The sequence below is a fragment of the Jaculus jaculus genome, chromosome 1 (assembly GCF_020740685.1).
Source record: "Jaculus jaculus isolate mJacJac1 chromosome 1, mJacJac1.mat.Y.cur, whole genome shotgun sequence".
Taxonomy (NCBI): domain Eukaryota; kingdom Metazoa; phylum Chordata; class Mammalia; order Rodentia; family Dipodidae; genus Jaculus; species Jaculus jaculus.
Genome location: NC_059102.1, coordinates 76,260,802 through 76,276,599, shown reverse-complemented (window position 1 = coordinate 76,276,599; position 15,798 = coordinate 76,260,802). Strand labels below are relative to the sequence as shown.

The window sequence follows — 15,798 nt, the reverse complement described above, 5'->3', positions numbered from 1 at the left end:
TATATATACATACATATATATGTATATATACATACATACACATACATACATACACGCACATATATATGTATGTATGTGTATGTATATGTGTATATATATATACACATATGTATATATATATGTGCCTATGTATGTATATGTATATGTATATATGTATATATATATATATATATACACACACAAACATACAAATATACATACATATATATATAAATGTATATATTGTTAGAGAATAAACAAATGAACTCTGTGAAGTAAAGCTGCCCATTTCTTTCAAATATTCTAGAAAGTAAGTAACACGAATTTGAAAACTATTACATGTTATTTAAACAATTGCAAGCCCTTTAATGCCTGCTTTGTGAGAAGACCTTGTGCTTTCCCAGATTTATATTCAGGTCATTGGCTACAACCAACATTTACTGGGTTCTTATTATGTGTCTGGTACTTAGCTAAACTCTGGGGCCACAAGGATGAATAATATATCATCTTTGTCCTTTTATTCTAAGCATAATAGTTTCCTCAAGATTTTTTAAACAAATGTCAGTGCAAAGCTATAACTAGATTTTGATAGGCTTCAAATTTTCTGTAGCTGACTTGTATTTTGTGTATATTTGTTGCATTTACCATGCATGCAGTGAAAGTCTCTTTTTTTTAAAGTATTTTAAATTTTCCAGCATTCAATAAGTTCAGGGATTTAGAAATCCAGTAAGATGGTATGGTTAGACTACTAGCAAGGATCTCACATCTGCTCTTCAAAGTCTGTATTTGCTAATTCCCTAGACAGAAAAATAAATCCTTCAAACTCTTAGGCTTTTGGACCTGTCTTAGAGAAAAAATATTTTTTCTCATATTCTGTTACTTGGATGTATATAAAATAAGATTAGGGAACATTTGTTCTTTATTATGTTTCCTTGGCAGAATTTCCTCATGTTTCTGTATGCTGTGCAGCAGTTAACATGCATATTATTAGAGGCTATAATTTTAGCCAAAAGTTCCCTAGCTGGATAAAACATATGCTTACAAAAAATATGAAATATTGAAGTACCATAGAGATCATTTTAGGTTAATTTATCATAAGTCACTTGTTAAGGGGCTATTCTTTTTTTAATACCTGTCTTGAAAGGGAATGACTATCTTTTAGAGAATGCCAGTTCTGTGTATTACTCTGTCCATATTATGACTCTAAGGATTGCTTAGCCTATTTGTCTTTTTTTTTTTTGTTTTGTTTTGTTTTTGCTGTCAAAGAATATCATGAAATTAGAAGAAATCAGTCTCATTCTGTGTTTTGGTAAAAGCAGATTCTGTCATCTAATATTTTTTTCTTAATAAGTAATAGGCATTTTAGATAAAGTCAAATATAGTTATTTTTCTTTGCCAGAATATAATTCTGATTTATTTTTACTGGGGGAAATGATTAATAATACCATTGTTTTAGGGAAAGAAAGTCATTTTATGCTAACATTACCCATAAAAATTAAATGTATAAATCTAATATCTGTCTAGATGTAACCAACATCGGATCTGAGAACAAATATTATAAACATTGTAACATGCTAGGCTTTGTTTGATTTTTTAATGCAATAGCCTATCTTCAGTTGTGTTGATAATATGGTATTGGTAAATTTATAATTATAAGAATAAATGGTAAAGTTGTTCTGAAGAATATTTTTTTTCTTTCAGGTTTGCAATCGGTCTAGATTTTATTACTTAGGGTATCAGAGTATAATTATAAAAGAAACTACTTTCCCAATTTCTAAAGAGAGTGTTTGGGAATTAAGACAAAAGTCAAAAATTATTAAAATTATATTAACCTACATTTTTTATAAGAACCTGTACTGGGCAGGCTACTTTGTAGATTGCAAATATATAGAAGAGACTATATTTCTATTTGTAACTTTATTAGAGAAGCTGAAGAATAAAGCATGTGAAATGAAGTGATAATTTATGATTACTGAAGGAAAGTAGCACGGTATTCTATAATTCCACTACTTAGCAGTACAAGGCAGTACTGCTATGAGTTAGATGCCAGACTGAGATCCAGAATGAATTTCAAGTCAGCCAGGGATTCAGTAGCACACTTGGCTTCAACAAAAGCAACAGTTGCAAAGATATTCTTACTTATGCATTCAAATAACATTAATGGAAGAAATACTAGACTATAATTTGCTAATTGCCAAGAGGATGGCATACTCTATAGTGTATTGTGTGTAGCACACGAGAATGTGCTTGGAGAATATCCCAAGGCAAGAGTGGACTGGGAGAGTGGGATTTGCAAGGAGCCTTCAAGATTTAGAAAACACTAGAAATTTCTGTCTGCTAAATATTCCGGAGTGATTAAGTAATAAATGAGAACCTGTAACATGGACAGAGAAAAACAGCCAAGGGTTGAAATTCAGAATTATTCATTAAACATGATTGTAAATGTTTCAACCTTAATATGGATTGACATGTACCACAACATGGCAGCCCCTGAATTAAAAACACTTGAAGTGAGTACAATAAGCAAGATGATACCAGTCATGACAAAATATAAAAATGGTGTCATAGGCATTCAAAAATTACTTGCTCTCAATAGTACAAATTGCATTATGTTCATGTATTAAAAAGTGTCAGTAAAAAAGTTAAAAATAGTAATATTTTTAAAAAGTAATTCAGTAAGATAGTTCAGATAAGTTCATCTGTCTTCCATTTAAATGTTTACTTAGTTCTGTGTTTATATTACAGTAGCATTTTCTTTATTTGTTGAGGCACATGTGAAAACAACAGGTATATTTTGTTTTATGTCTACTGCATTCCCTTAGTGACAACATACCTCTTTCACTGGAAACATATATTTTGAGCTTATACCCATATGTCTCCCAATTGTTTACAGAACAATCAGGTTGAGTATGGTAATACAGGATGGGAACTGCCACAGTTTCTCTGTGGTTAGATTCAGTAAGCTATGGTTGTTTAAAACAATATAGTTCTTTATTAATGACATATTTATCGGAGGTAAGCTTTCAGAAGGACTGTAGTAGAAATCCTATTAAAGTGCTATCCATTAAACCATTAGAACAGTCATTAAAACTGTTAGTCCAGACTTGTTATTCATGAGTTATTGGTCTCTCACAATTCTCAGCAGTATCTGCCAATACTGTGCTATCCTTTGCTCCATTATGCCTATTCACTTCCAAGAAATAAATGGCATCAGCTTTCTGTCCTCTGCTACAGAATTGTTGTATATTATGAGAGACAAAGAGTAAAACGGAAGCATTGTTGGATAAGTGGTAATAAGGGAAGGATTACAATTATGTGTCTTCAGTTTCTAGTTATGCAAACTAAAGATTATACTTATGATTTCATGCTTTGAACTGTCAGAATTGTTTGAAAAATCTAACCACATAGAAAGCTGTAGCTTGTCCTTTATTATTATTATTATTTTTTTTTGGAGATGAAATGACTATGACATGAATATACCATTAGACAAATCCTGCAAGTGACATCTGGAATTTAATCTATTTTCTCTCCTGCCCACAGTTTTGAGATAAGGAATTAGGCTTTGGGATAGTTAATTCATAATTTGTGTGTATTCTGTGGCTAAGACCTCAGATTTCAAAGCCAAAACTCCCAGTGTGGCTTATGGAAAATAGTCTCACTACCTAAGCTTATATTTCTTTATTTGCAATAGGGCAGTAATATATGTTTCTCACTTTGGTTTGTGAATTCAGATTCAGTACAATGATGACACAGTCATCAAACATCACAGTCAAAATAAGAAGTAAACTGATTCCTTCTTTGATGAATTTGGAAGGAGATGAACTAGTCTTATGTTGGCTCTTCAGGATTCCTTCTTGATCATAAATCTGCTCTGAATGTTACTGTCATAGACTATAATATCTAGGTGGAAAATATGATATGGATTTCATAAAACAACCTCCATATGTAGAGTCCCTCTGCCTGTGACTGTCTTAAGAAAATCCAACATGCAATTGTTACATGTGTTCTGAAACTCAGTTTTTATTAAAACTTTGGAAGCAGTAAATTGTTTATAAATTTAAAGGTAAAGGACACAGACATAAACATAAGGAAAAAAAGATTACGAACTCCCTCAGTGCAGAGATATGTTACAGAGTCACCCATAAAATCCTGGACACAAAGTAACATATGTGTCTATGGTCCCCGCTTTCCTACATTAATGGTGGAAGCAGGAGAATCCAGAAGCTCATAGGCTAGCTATACTAGTGCATAACCATCAGCAGAACAAGACATGCCCAGTCTTAAAAAGTAGATGGAAGAAGAGAGAAAAAAAAAAAAAAACAACCTGTGGTTGTCCCTAACCATATGCACAGCATGTGTACACATACACACAAAAAATTAAAAATATATAAAAATATGAGTTGATATGTTCCTATACAATAAGTAGGTGAACATAACTGAATTGTTTTGCTTTTATTAACAAGGCATTTGCCTAAGTTTTATGAGTCCTTGTCAAAGTAGATAAAATTGGCATGAAAGGGAGAGAGTCACTGCTTAATTGCCAGGATGATGCTATGTCAGAATTCAATGGCTGCCAGAGAGAAAGAAAATATGTCTAGTATTCTCAACAAAATAATGTATCAGGTGCTATACACTTAGTTCTTGAGTACTGATACAAATACATCAACATCGGTAAGAAGAAATTAATGCATTTACCTTTTGAATTTGATGTAAAAGCCTAGAGCCCTGATACTCTCATAAAAGGGAGGGGATATCTATGATATACTTAGCTTAATAATGCATAAAGTTTGTAATCAATATAATTTTATTTGTCCACTGTATTTCCTGATGTCAAACCCTTCAGTGTTCCTCAAGGTTCACAACCTATTTAATTACTAAATAACATAATCCATAAGGGATTTACTGACCAAGTGACTTTTATAAATCATTGGGTTCACTTTTTACCAACTCAACCAGTGATATCTCTTTAATCAGAGAAGTTTAATGCATTTATAATTCTATTTTTTGTCATAAGTTATCTCCAAGTTATTTGTCCCATTTTGAATTTCCCAATAACAGAAGAAATCCTGATGTGCACTCTATTTGTGAAATGATTTTCTATGGTACTGAGTATATCATGGCATGATATACCATGGTACTCCATGGTAGTGAGTATAGTCCTAAATAGTGATTATCCCCTGTAAGCTTTGAAAAAATTTGGATTTCAATCTGCCATTGCCCTTATTCCTCTAGAAGTCTGTCTTCTATATTTAGCAACCTTCTATAAAATTTTGGCTAAGGAATGTACCTTAAGAACATTGGAGTTAACAATTACTAGATCATAAAGTTGAGCTTTTTTTGCTAGATAGGGTCTTTCTGTAATCCAGGTTTACCTGGAATTAGTTTCAGGATGGCCTAGAACTCACAGCAATCCTCACAGCCTCCCAGGTGCTGGGATTAAAGGCATGTACCACTATACCCATGTACCACTACTGCTGAGAATTCTTTACAAACTTTTATTTGGGAGGATCTCTCAAAAAGTAATATTTTTCATAGTCATATACATAATGTAGTAAAATGATCTGAATTCCAGAGATCACACTGTGTCATCATACTAAGATAAAAAACAACTAGTGTTTAGTTGTCATTGTCTTTTTTATTATGCTTGATTGATGGTAAATTAAGGTAATTTAATAAACATCCTTAAGTAAATAGCATTCTTTTAGAAATACAGTAACTTATTACTATAATTCAGAGAAAATGAAGTGTCTTCTACATTATGTTATAGTGAAGATTTCAAATCAAATCATTGGAAAAGATATAGAGTTGATTCAATTTTATTCACTGAATGCATATTTTTAGATAAATAAAAAGTATCTGATTGAAAGACATTTTGATGCCTTTAGTGAGTTTGGTACATTTATAAACATTTGTTCCCTGTCTGTTATTAGAAGCAAAGTGCTTAAATATCCATTCATTAATACCAGAAAGTCTTGAAAACTTCTATATTGATTCTTCATATTCTAAACCTGGGTCATAGATGCCCTTTTAGGGCAAAACTCAGTAAAACTTAATAACATGAAAATGTGACAAATAACAGAAAAGTGTTACAAAAATCTTACACTTGGATGTCAGTAATGGAAGGAGAGAACATAGAGGAAACCAAATAAACTTGCATGAACTACCATAGCTAGCCAAGGATAAAGTGAATGCTTGAATCCTGCCCTTGGGTTTCCAGGAATTACTCATCACAGTTTCCCTTACTATCTCATATTCTAGTTTGTGAAGTGCTATTAGTTTCACTGAACTCATGTTCTTTGCTTTGAAGAAAGTACTCATTACACCAATTACAGACCATTGCTAATTGGGAAAATATAACCCTTCCCACCTACGTAAACATGTGTTTTGTTCACATGGATATATAACTTACTATTTTCAAACAGGGAAGAAAGAAATACAATATGAATATGAACACACAAAAATGAATAAAGGTTTTCATTGTAGAAAAAGTCAATTCTAGGCCATTCTTCTTAACCTCAGAAAAGACTTGAGAATGTCTTAAGACAACCCAATGACATGAAATAAACCTACAGATGGGGAACTATGTGGAAAGATAGGATTTCTCCAGAAGTTAAAGTCATTGAAAGTTCAATTCCCTTAAAAGGATGGTCTGGCCCATAGTTTGGCTGGTAAAATAGTTGGTCTATTCCTTCTGTATAATTATATTTTGCTAGTTGTTTTAAAAACATATAAACATGGAATGAATCTGTTTTTGTGGTGAATTCTTTGATGAGTTTCTCAGGAAATATTTTTGAGGATTTCTTCTTGGTTAGGGTGGAGAATGTTGTGGAACACAAAGTAACTACAGTTAAGTATTATTTTGCAAATGTGGATTCTATTTTTCTTCTGGTCAAAAGGTTGAATTTTATAGAACCATTAAAGGAATTGTTATAAGATGATGACCTCAGCATTATCAAAATCTCCTATGTATGAAGATTTTCTTAATAACTATAATTTGATATACAAATTTATGATCACTCTATTCTGTGTTTATTGTAAGTACACATCAGCAATTTTGTTCCCAGCCTTTATTGCATTGTGTTTCAAGAGCTCAACCCAAGAGTATGTTAGAAACTATTTACTAGAATTCTCTAGCTTGCTAGAGAGGAAGCATCACTTGACAGAGAACCCTTAGAATCCCAAATATGGCTTCCCCTCCTTGTATTTAGTCAACTATGAAAGAATACATTAATATATGTGTGCCTTCATTTTCTCATCTGGAGAATTATGATAGCAATGGTAAGTATGTCTAGGGTCTTGTAAAAATTAAAATGAGTTAACACATGTATAGCATAAAGAAAATGACAAATATCTGTATAAGTATGTATGTGTCTATATATATATATATATATATATATATATATATATATATATATATATATATATAAAATCTAGCTTTCTGGTCCAAAATGTAGTACAAAATTAAATTATAAAATTTATCTATTATCTATTGTTTATTTTTTATTTTTTCACTTACCTATTTTATGTCCAACTTCTACTTGGTTAAAAAAGTAAGATTACTGGGCTGGAGAGATGGCTTAGTGGTTAAGCACTTGCCTGTGAAGTCTAAAGACACCAATTTGAGGCTCGATTCCCCAGGACCCACGTTAACCAGATGCATAAGGGGCACACGCATTGGGAGTTCATTGCAGTGGCTAGAGGCATTGGCACACCCATTCTCTCTTTATCTGCCTCTCTCTCTCTCTCTGACTCTTAAATAAATAAACAAAATATTTTAAAAAATAAGATTAGAACTTTCTGACCCAGTTCAAGCCAACATAAATGAAAATGTTTAATATCAGCCAGTATCAACTTGAGCATTGTCTTTCTTCTTTATTCACCAGTTAAATTTTTCTTCTATTTGTTTTTTTTTTTTTTTTTTTACCTCTTTCAAACAATCATTGAGTTGAAGGTCTGTTAGTACTAGAATGATTTATTTTAATATTTTGCAGTTGTGGTAGGGAGAGGTATGTCATCCCCAAGTGTGCCCATGTGATGTAAAAACATTTGGCAGTGTCACGTGAAAAGTTTTGTTCCTTTATTTCTTTCTCTGGGAGATTCTGGATAGGGCTCAGATGATAGACAGAGTACAATGCAACAAAGCCACTTTTGTTGAATCAGTATGTGTCTTGGGGTTCCTTACAGAACAGGGTGAGGGTTTGATTACAGGGGCATGGATGGCAAAGGCAGCTGCACCATGGAAAAGCCACCCCGGCATACATGACAACTGGCAGACGTTGCAGTTTTGCTGAAGGACTTGCAGGCAGGAGCTTGGCAGGGCAGGTGGAAAACTCTTTCAGGAGCAGTTGTTTACCCTTCATGTGACCTTTGGGAGAAGTCTTGCAAACTTTTTTCCAAGCTTTCTGAGCTTCTGAGTGTTTTGAGTCTCCTTCCCCCAGCCCCATGAAGGAATGTTTCAATTGTAAAAAAATGGCTACACAATACTGGTCGAAGTTTGACCCTCAGTTGTTTATTAGCTGTATAAACTTGAGGAGTCATCCTGTGACCTTTAAACTTTCAGCTCTCAGAGAATTGTTGATTTCTTGACTCTTCCTCCCTTCAGGAGGGAACATTTCAGTTCAGAGGCACCTTGGTGAAGTTTGAGGTCATATAAGATTCATCCAGGATGTGACTTTTAGGAGATTGTTAATTGGCTGGAGAAATAAATAATGAATACACTAAAGAATTTCTATTTAACAGGGTTTACTTATAAAGGCACTTGCTTACAAAGCCTAATGGCCTGTGTTCAGTTCCCTAGTACCCACACAAAGCCAGATGCACAAAGTGATACATGCATCTGGAGTTCATTTGTAGTGGCTGAAGGCCGTGGAGCCCCCATATGCTCGCTCACTCGCTCTCTCTCTCTCTCCCTCCCTCTATCTGCATCTATCTCTCTGTCTATATCTCAAATAAACCAACCAAAAAATAATATTTTATAAGGTAATTCTGGGCTAGAGAGTTGACTTAGTGGTTAAGGCACTTGCCTGTGAAGCCTAAGGACATAGGTTCTATTCCTTATTACCAATATAAGCCAGATGCCCAGAGTGGCATATGCATCTGGAGTTTATTTGAAATGGCTGGAGGGTCTGGTATGCCTATTATTTTCTCACTCTCTTTCTCCATCTCTCTTTCCCCCATCTATCTTCTTCTCTATCTCAAATATTTTTTTAAAGAGAAACATTTTAAAAATAATAATGATAATTCCAATTTATGATTCAGTGGCAATGTAACATATGGAGTTTGTATAGTTTATAAATATAAAGGTCCATTAACTGCTTTGTTTCCAACTTGCAAAATTCTTAAGGGGCATGGAAGATAGTACTATTTAGATTGAGGCCTCAGAAGGCAGTATGCTTCCCAGAAGGCTCCATGGACAGATTGAAACAGAGGATGAAGAGAGAAATGTAGGCCACAGTTCACAAAAACCATATAGAAAACCAGGAATGGTGGTTTCACATTTTCAGTCCCAGCAGAAGACTAAGATAGCAGAATCATGAATGAGTTCAAGGCCAGCATGGGCCACAGAGTAAGTTTTATATCCATCTTGGCTAGATTGAATCTTTATTTGCCTCAAATGAATAAACAATCAACACCATATATGAGCAACAGGCTTAAGAAAAAATATTCATTGAGTCCACTATGAGAAGGGATGCTAGTCTCAAATAACTAGGAATATCTCACTTTAATTTTATTATAGGAAGATGCATAGTTAGTGTATGCCAGTTCAAATCATATTGAAGTGGAAGTCAACTTTGGTATTGGTTGGAGTCTACATAGCTCTTGTCCATGTTGGCTATTATACTTCTCCTGAAGGTCCAGCAATAGGTAAGCCCCAGAACAGAGAAGCAAGCAAGAAAAGCTTAGAGTAGACTGTTAGGATTATGATTTTATTCATTTATGATTTCTTTTCAAACATGGATAATGGAAATGTGATTTTCATTATGGCATTTCTTCCTTGCATCCTTCTCTCCTTCTTTATTTCATTGCTAAATAGAGAAGATGTGAAAGTACACCTCACCTACTTTCAGAAGTCATTCTTCTTTCCAGTGTTTACTGCTCTCAGCATTCTGACAAGCTCCAAAAATAATAACCTGTGCTGTGTATTGTTAAATGTTCAGACAGAGAGATACAGATGGATGAGTGCTGTGTTGCACAAAGACAAGTCAGCATTATTTAATCAATGTTTGTGTGATCTGTGTAAAACAAGTACAAATGTGTGCTACCTCCCATTTGTTCTCTCATCCATGTGAAGCCAACCTTAGTTTTGAAACTTGATTCCTTATGTAATTGTCCCAGAATGACACAAGATGATAAGTTGGGAAGAAAAATAATTGGGACTGACAAGGTGAAAGACAGTTGTGCTTTGTTGTACAGTGGCACTCTGGGCAGTTAAGTAGCATGGTGGCTTAGTAATGACTGGAACACAGTTATCAGTTAGCTTTGTACTTTCAAATCTGGGTTTGAAGATTTCTGTCTGAATTGAACTATGTATATTTAGCAAATTTACTTACCACCAAGTTAGTGTGATACCTGTACTGTCCTCTGTAAGGCTTATTAAATTAATCTGCCTTTATTTTTAGCTCTTCATCTACCAAATGAGGAAAAAAATGGCTACTTCTTAACAATTGTGATAATCAAGTAATACTGGATATAAGCATAATGACCTGGCAACTATCATAATTATCCTATTATTTTCAAGTTTTCTTCTCATAGCCAATCCTTTAAGCTTAAACATATTAACACATGACATTGTTGCATACCCTTCCTGGGGGTGAGAGGCAAAAAAAAAAATCTATTTATCCCAGAAAGAGCACCAATGACAGACCAGAATACAATTCTTATATACTCAATATACTTAATTCTATCAGAGTCTTGCTTAGTAAACCAATGAGTTTACTGGGGTTTACCAAACCAGGGTGAGGGATTACTTGCTAGAGCATGGATGACCCTAAAACAGCTATATCTCTGCAAAGTCCCACCCCATCATTACTGGTGACCTCATGGAAGCTATATTGCGGAATCCCCCTTTCAGTTACCCTTCCATTTCCCATATTCTCTAGCATCACCCAAGACCATTTGTATCTGGGGAAGAAGGCAGGAGGTAGATGCAATCAGCAGTGTCAAGTACCTTGGTCACTCTCCACTTGAACCTACCTGGCCCCCTACCAGCAGCACAGACCAGAAGCACTAGGGTCACTAGAATGAATTCTAGGTAAAGCCAATTGGTAAATCAGGATTACAAACTATATTGAAAGGAATAATTAAAAAGTACTCCAGGGCTGGAAATATGGCTTAGTGTTTCGGGTACTTGCTGGCAAAGCCAAATGACCCAAATTCAATCCCCCAGTACCCAAGTAAAGCTAGATGCACAAGGTGGCTCATGCATCTGAATTTGGTTTGCAGTGGCTAGAGGCCCTGACTACCCATTCTCTCTCTGTCTGTGTCTTCATGCCTCTTTCTCTCAAGTAAATAATAAGTAATAAATATATTTTAAAAGTACTCCATATGTATATATGAATTTGATGACTCCTAAGTTATGTTCCTAAAGGTTGCAAGGAAACCATTTCATTTTTCTCCCAACTTCATTCAAAGTTTGCTAGCTACACCCAGGTTAAACGTTAAAGGATTTCTCTAAGTGAGCAAAATTATAAGGTATGGTTTATGAGGATCAATTTGAAGGAGAAGGAAGTGCTAGAGACATAAAGTTACACATCATTTTGTTCCTTAGTAAGCACAATTTATTTATTATCTTTTATGAGATATCTTTAGGAAAACATATTGTCTCCATGGGACAACTGGCCTTCAGTGATATCTGAAGTGATACCTTATCAGAAAAAAATAAAAGACAAGCCAGACCCCTGGAATAATAGGTCACTTTCCTATGTCAACAAAATTTCCTCACCCTTTCTATTACTTGAAGAGTAACAATTATAATCTCAAGTGAGAATCCTGTGACTATCTCCTCCTCCATCTACTTGGAGGTTTCAACAGCTATGTTACCATTACCATAGACCTGGAAAATTGCATTATTCTATTCAAAATGGTTTACAGCAGCTACTAGAACAAGGCATTTACTACTCCAAAATGGATCATGTTATGCTCAGAGGGGAAATTCCTATACTACAACAGGCAAATAGCTCATTTTTCTACTACCAGTTTTTAATATATTATGCAGAATGTTAAAAAAAACTATGTGACTAGAGCAGAAACAGACATGACATAATTTTGCCTTTAAAATAATACATGCAATTTCATTATTATAATGAATGGTGTAGCATTTGATATTTACATGGGTGTTCTTAGTATGAGAAAAAGAAGGTTTTCACAGGGAGTAGGATCTTCCACCTAAGTACCATGAGTCAGTGAACTTAGTAGCTTATTGGTGTATATGAAAGAATGATGTATAAAAGACTTATGTACTCAGCAATGTCCATCAGTATAAAGTAGAATATCACTGGATATTATAATTTCTGGATTGCAGATTTAGTTACCAACCATTGTATTATAAGTATTAAAATTTTGACTGACCAAACATTGAAGTTCCCATAGTTTGCTCTGTAAATTCCAATTTATATAGAATAATGACTCCCATGATTTTTTTCCATGAACTTTCCTAAGATGCAGTTTTCATCAATTCAACTTATTTAGTTTAAGAACATTTGTTGAACCATTTAATGATCCAAGTAGATTTTACACAAAGTTGACTGAAGCTTATATCCACAGTTGTTCAGGTTCAGTGGACACCCATTGGGAATTCCTGGTCTTTCCTTGTGTCCCAGATCAAGGAATTAGATAGAAGTACATGCCTAGTCATGGACAAGAAACAGATTATAGGAAAGAATATATTTTCAGGACTATGGAGATGGATCAGCAACTAAAGGTGCTTGTTTTAAAGCCTGACAATGAGGGCTCAATTCCCTAGCACCTACATAAAGCCAGGAACACAAACTGGCATGTGTCTGGAGTTTATTGGCAACATCATTCATGCATCCATTCTCTCTCAAAAATAAATATTTTTTAAAAGAAAAATACACTTTCAAAGGAAAAGTGGTCTGGAAGAAAGTGGAGTTTGATAGCTCAAAAGGTGCCTGTTGGTCTGGAGAGATGGCTTAGCGGTTAAGCGCTTGCCTGTGAAGCCTAAGGACCCTGGTTCGAGGCTCGGTTCCCCAGGTCCCACGTTAGCCAGATGCACAAGGGGGCGCATGTGTCTGGAGTTCGTTTGCAGTGGCTGGAAGCCCTGGCGCACCCATTCTCTCTCTCTCCCTCTATCTGTCTTTCTCTCTGTGTCTGTCGCTCTCAAATAAATAAATAAAAAATAAAATAAAATAAAAAATAAAGGTGCCTGTTATACATACAATGGGGTTTTTATGTCACATAGTTTCTGCATCATTTGCACAACAACGGCTTTGGGAGTCATTTTCCTAGTTCAGACTTTCTTGGGCAGGCTTCATTATATTTATTTCTACAATTCAATGTGCCATAGCCTCATTAGAATCTTGCATCTCCATTCACACTGCACACATTAGTATTGTAAAGAGCCAAGGGTCACATTCAGACACTGTAGAGTGCCTTTGCCCTGCACCAGCAGCTCCACTGAGGTTTGGTTGGCCTTTGATATGAAGGGGCATTATAGACTTCTTTTCTTCCAACAGCTTTTTTCCTATGCTAATTTTTCAGCCTTTCTGTAAGGTCTTGTAGACCCAAGTCTCTTGCCTTAAAGCTGGATGGCTATGGCTATGGACAGGGTTTTAGAATGTAATCTGTATAATAACCTGAGGCCAAGTGACATTGTTAAGCAGGGTTCCTCCTTGCCCCTGTCCTTTAAAAAGTACCTATGCCAGAAGTGTGAAGAACAGACTAAGGGAGGATAAGAAGGATCTCAATAAAACAACAAACACTGCAGGTCTGCATGGAAGAGATTGGTGGGATTATAGATCAGTGACAAAGAAATTTAAGGTAGGTGTTAGTCAGTGTAGCGACCCATATATACATATAGACAATGTCTCTGATGGACTTGAAGACTTCCTTTCAGACTTGTGAATACTGAGTTCCTTATCTTATGGAATATACTTGGAAAGGTTTATGCAGTTCAGGGGAAATGAACATTCCCCAGGAAGCCTCTTACTAGCATTGTTCTTTAGACTCTGAAGACCAAAATAATTACAATATATTATTCATTGATTGACTTTTTATGCCTAAATTAACACAGACTAAGAAAAGAAAAAAAAAAAAACTTCATATTCCTGAGAAAGTTAACAGCTACACTAAAGCATTACTGAGAACTACAGCATGTTTGAGGCTATTTGTGATGGGCTTGATCTTTAGAATCAAGGGTTTTGTCACCCTGAACTCTAGGCTTTCTAAAAGAATCTGAACACATCTTGAATACTGCAACAATTGTTGAATATATTTTATTTTCAACTCATACATACATACACAAATACATACATACATACATACATACACAAATACATACATACATACAAACATACATATAGCATGGAAAATGCCTAGTATCAAAAATAACTGCCAAAATTTTATTAAACTTCTCATAATTTTCATCTCTTTTGCTGCTAATTTTGAAAATGATTTGATGACTTCTAATAATATTTATGTAATTATTCAACTCAGGTTTCCATATACCATGCAACCAGAAATCTTAACGTATCAGTACCTATCATGAAAAAAAAAGGTGTTTTAATTTCTGTGGTATTGATAGAAATTAACAACTCCCTTGGAATTTTATAACTAATTTGACCTTGAGATAAATATTTTAGCTAAGTATAAAATATATTTTATATATGCAGAATCCTTATTTTAGACTGTTGAATGTGGTTGAGCCAAGACTTTAAAATATAGTAAAAATAGAAAATATAAGATTAAAATAGAGAATAAAAAGATGTTAACTTGATAAGCAATAATAAATAGAATTGATATAATGATAAACAGAAAAACATTCGAGTCCTTCTTTATTCGCTATAAAGTTATGTTATGACTAGAATAATTATTTAATTAAACCAATTTCCTTATGAATCATTACTTGTTTGAACTGAAACTGATTTCCTTATGAATGATTAATTGTTTGAATTGTGCAAATGGTCATGAGATTGGCCATGGTGTATTAGGAGAAAAAAAATAGAATAGAACCTTATACTGCCATTAAGACGAGAGCACCTAAGTGAAGACCCAACGATGCAGCCTGTACCCAGTGAAGCCAATCAAGTTAAAGAGAGAGCTTGTGTTCAGATAGGAAAGAATTAGGAAGAATGATGAAAGTGAAGTAGTGTCAACAGCATTAGAAAGAATACTGAATCCAAATCACTTCTAAAGTAAAGCAGCAGATCGGGAAGTGGAAAAGTAAAATCCAAAACCTGCCTTTCCAATATTAACAGAGCATCACTATTGATTTTTTTTATTTGAATCAAAGTGGGTGAGTAGTAAGTTTTCCATCCTATGATTAATCAATGTGAACTAAACTGACTATAATAGTGTTCAGCTTTACATCTAGAATCATCTTGATAAAATATGGTTACACAATTTTCTTTTGAAATCATGTTTGTTTCTTGTGATAAATCCCTATAATTCTGTGTTATTTAGTACTGATTTTGTGTGTGCTGTTTTTCTTTTAAAGTCAGTTGACCCTGGCCAGCAGTTCACATGGGAACACTCAAACTTGGAAGTAAACAAACCAAAGAATAGATATGCAAATGTAATCGCATATGATCATTCTCGGGTTCTCTTATCAGCAATAGAAGGTAAGGAAATGCATGCGTTATTCAT

At 34.3% G+C, this 15,798-nt stretch overlaps 1 protein-coding gene across 50 annotated transcripts in view; it reads left to right on the top strand.

Annotated features, from left to right (window-relative positions):
- Ptprd (protein tyrosine phosphatase receptor type D) overlaps positions 1–15,798 on the top strand; it is a 2,343,620-nt gene that overhangs the window by 2,227,541 nt on the left and 100,281 nt on the right. For all 50 annotated transcript variants that reach the window (XM_045148487.1, XM_045148550.1, XM_045148541.1 and 47 more), the window contains one exon: positions 15,650–15,773. In XM_045148487.1, the coding sequence (XP_045004422.1) occupies positions 15,650–15,773 (124 nt within the window). The remainder of the gene's footprint in view (positions 1–15,649; positions 15,774–15,798) is intronic.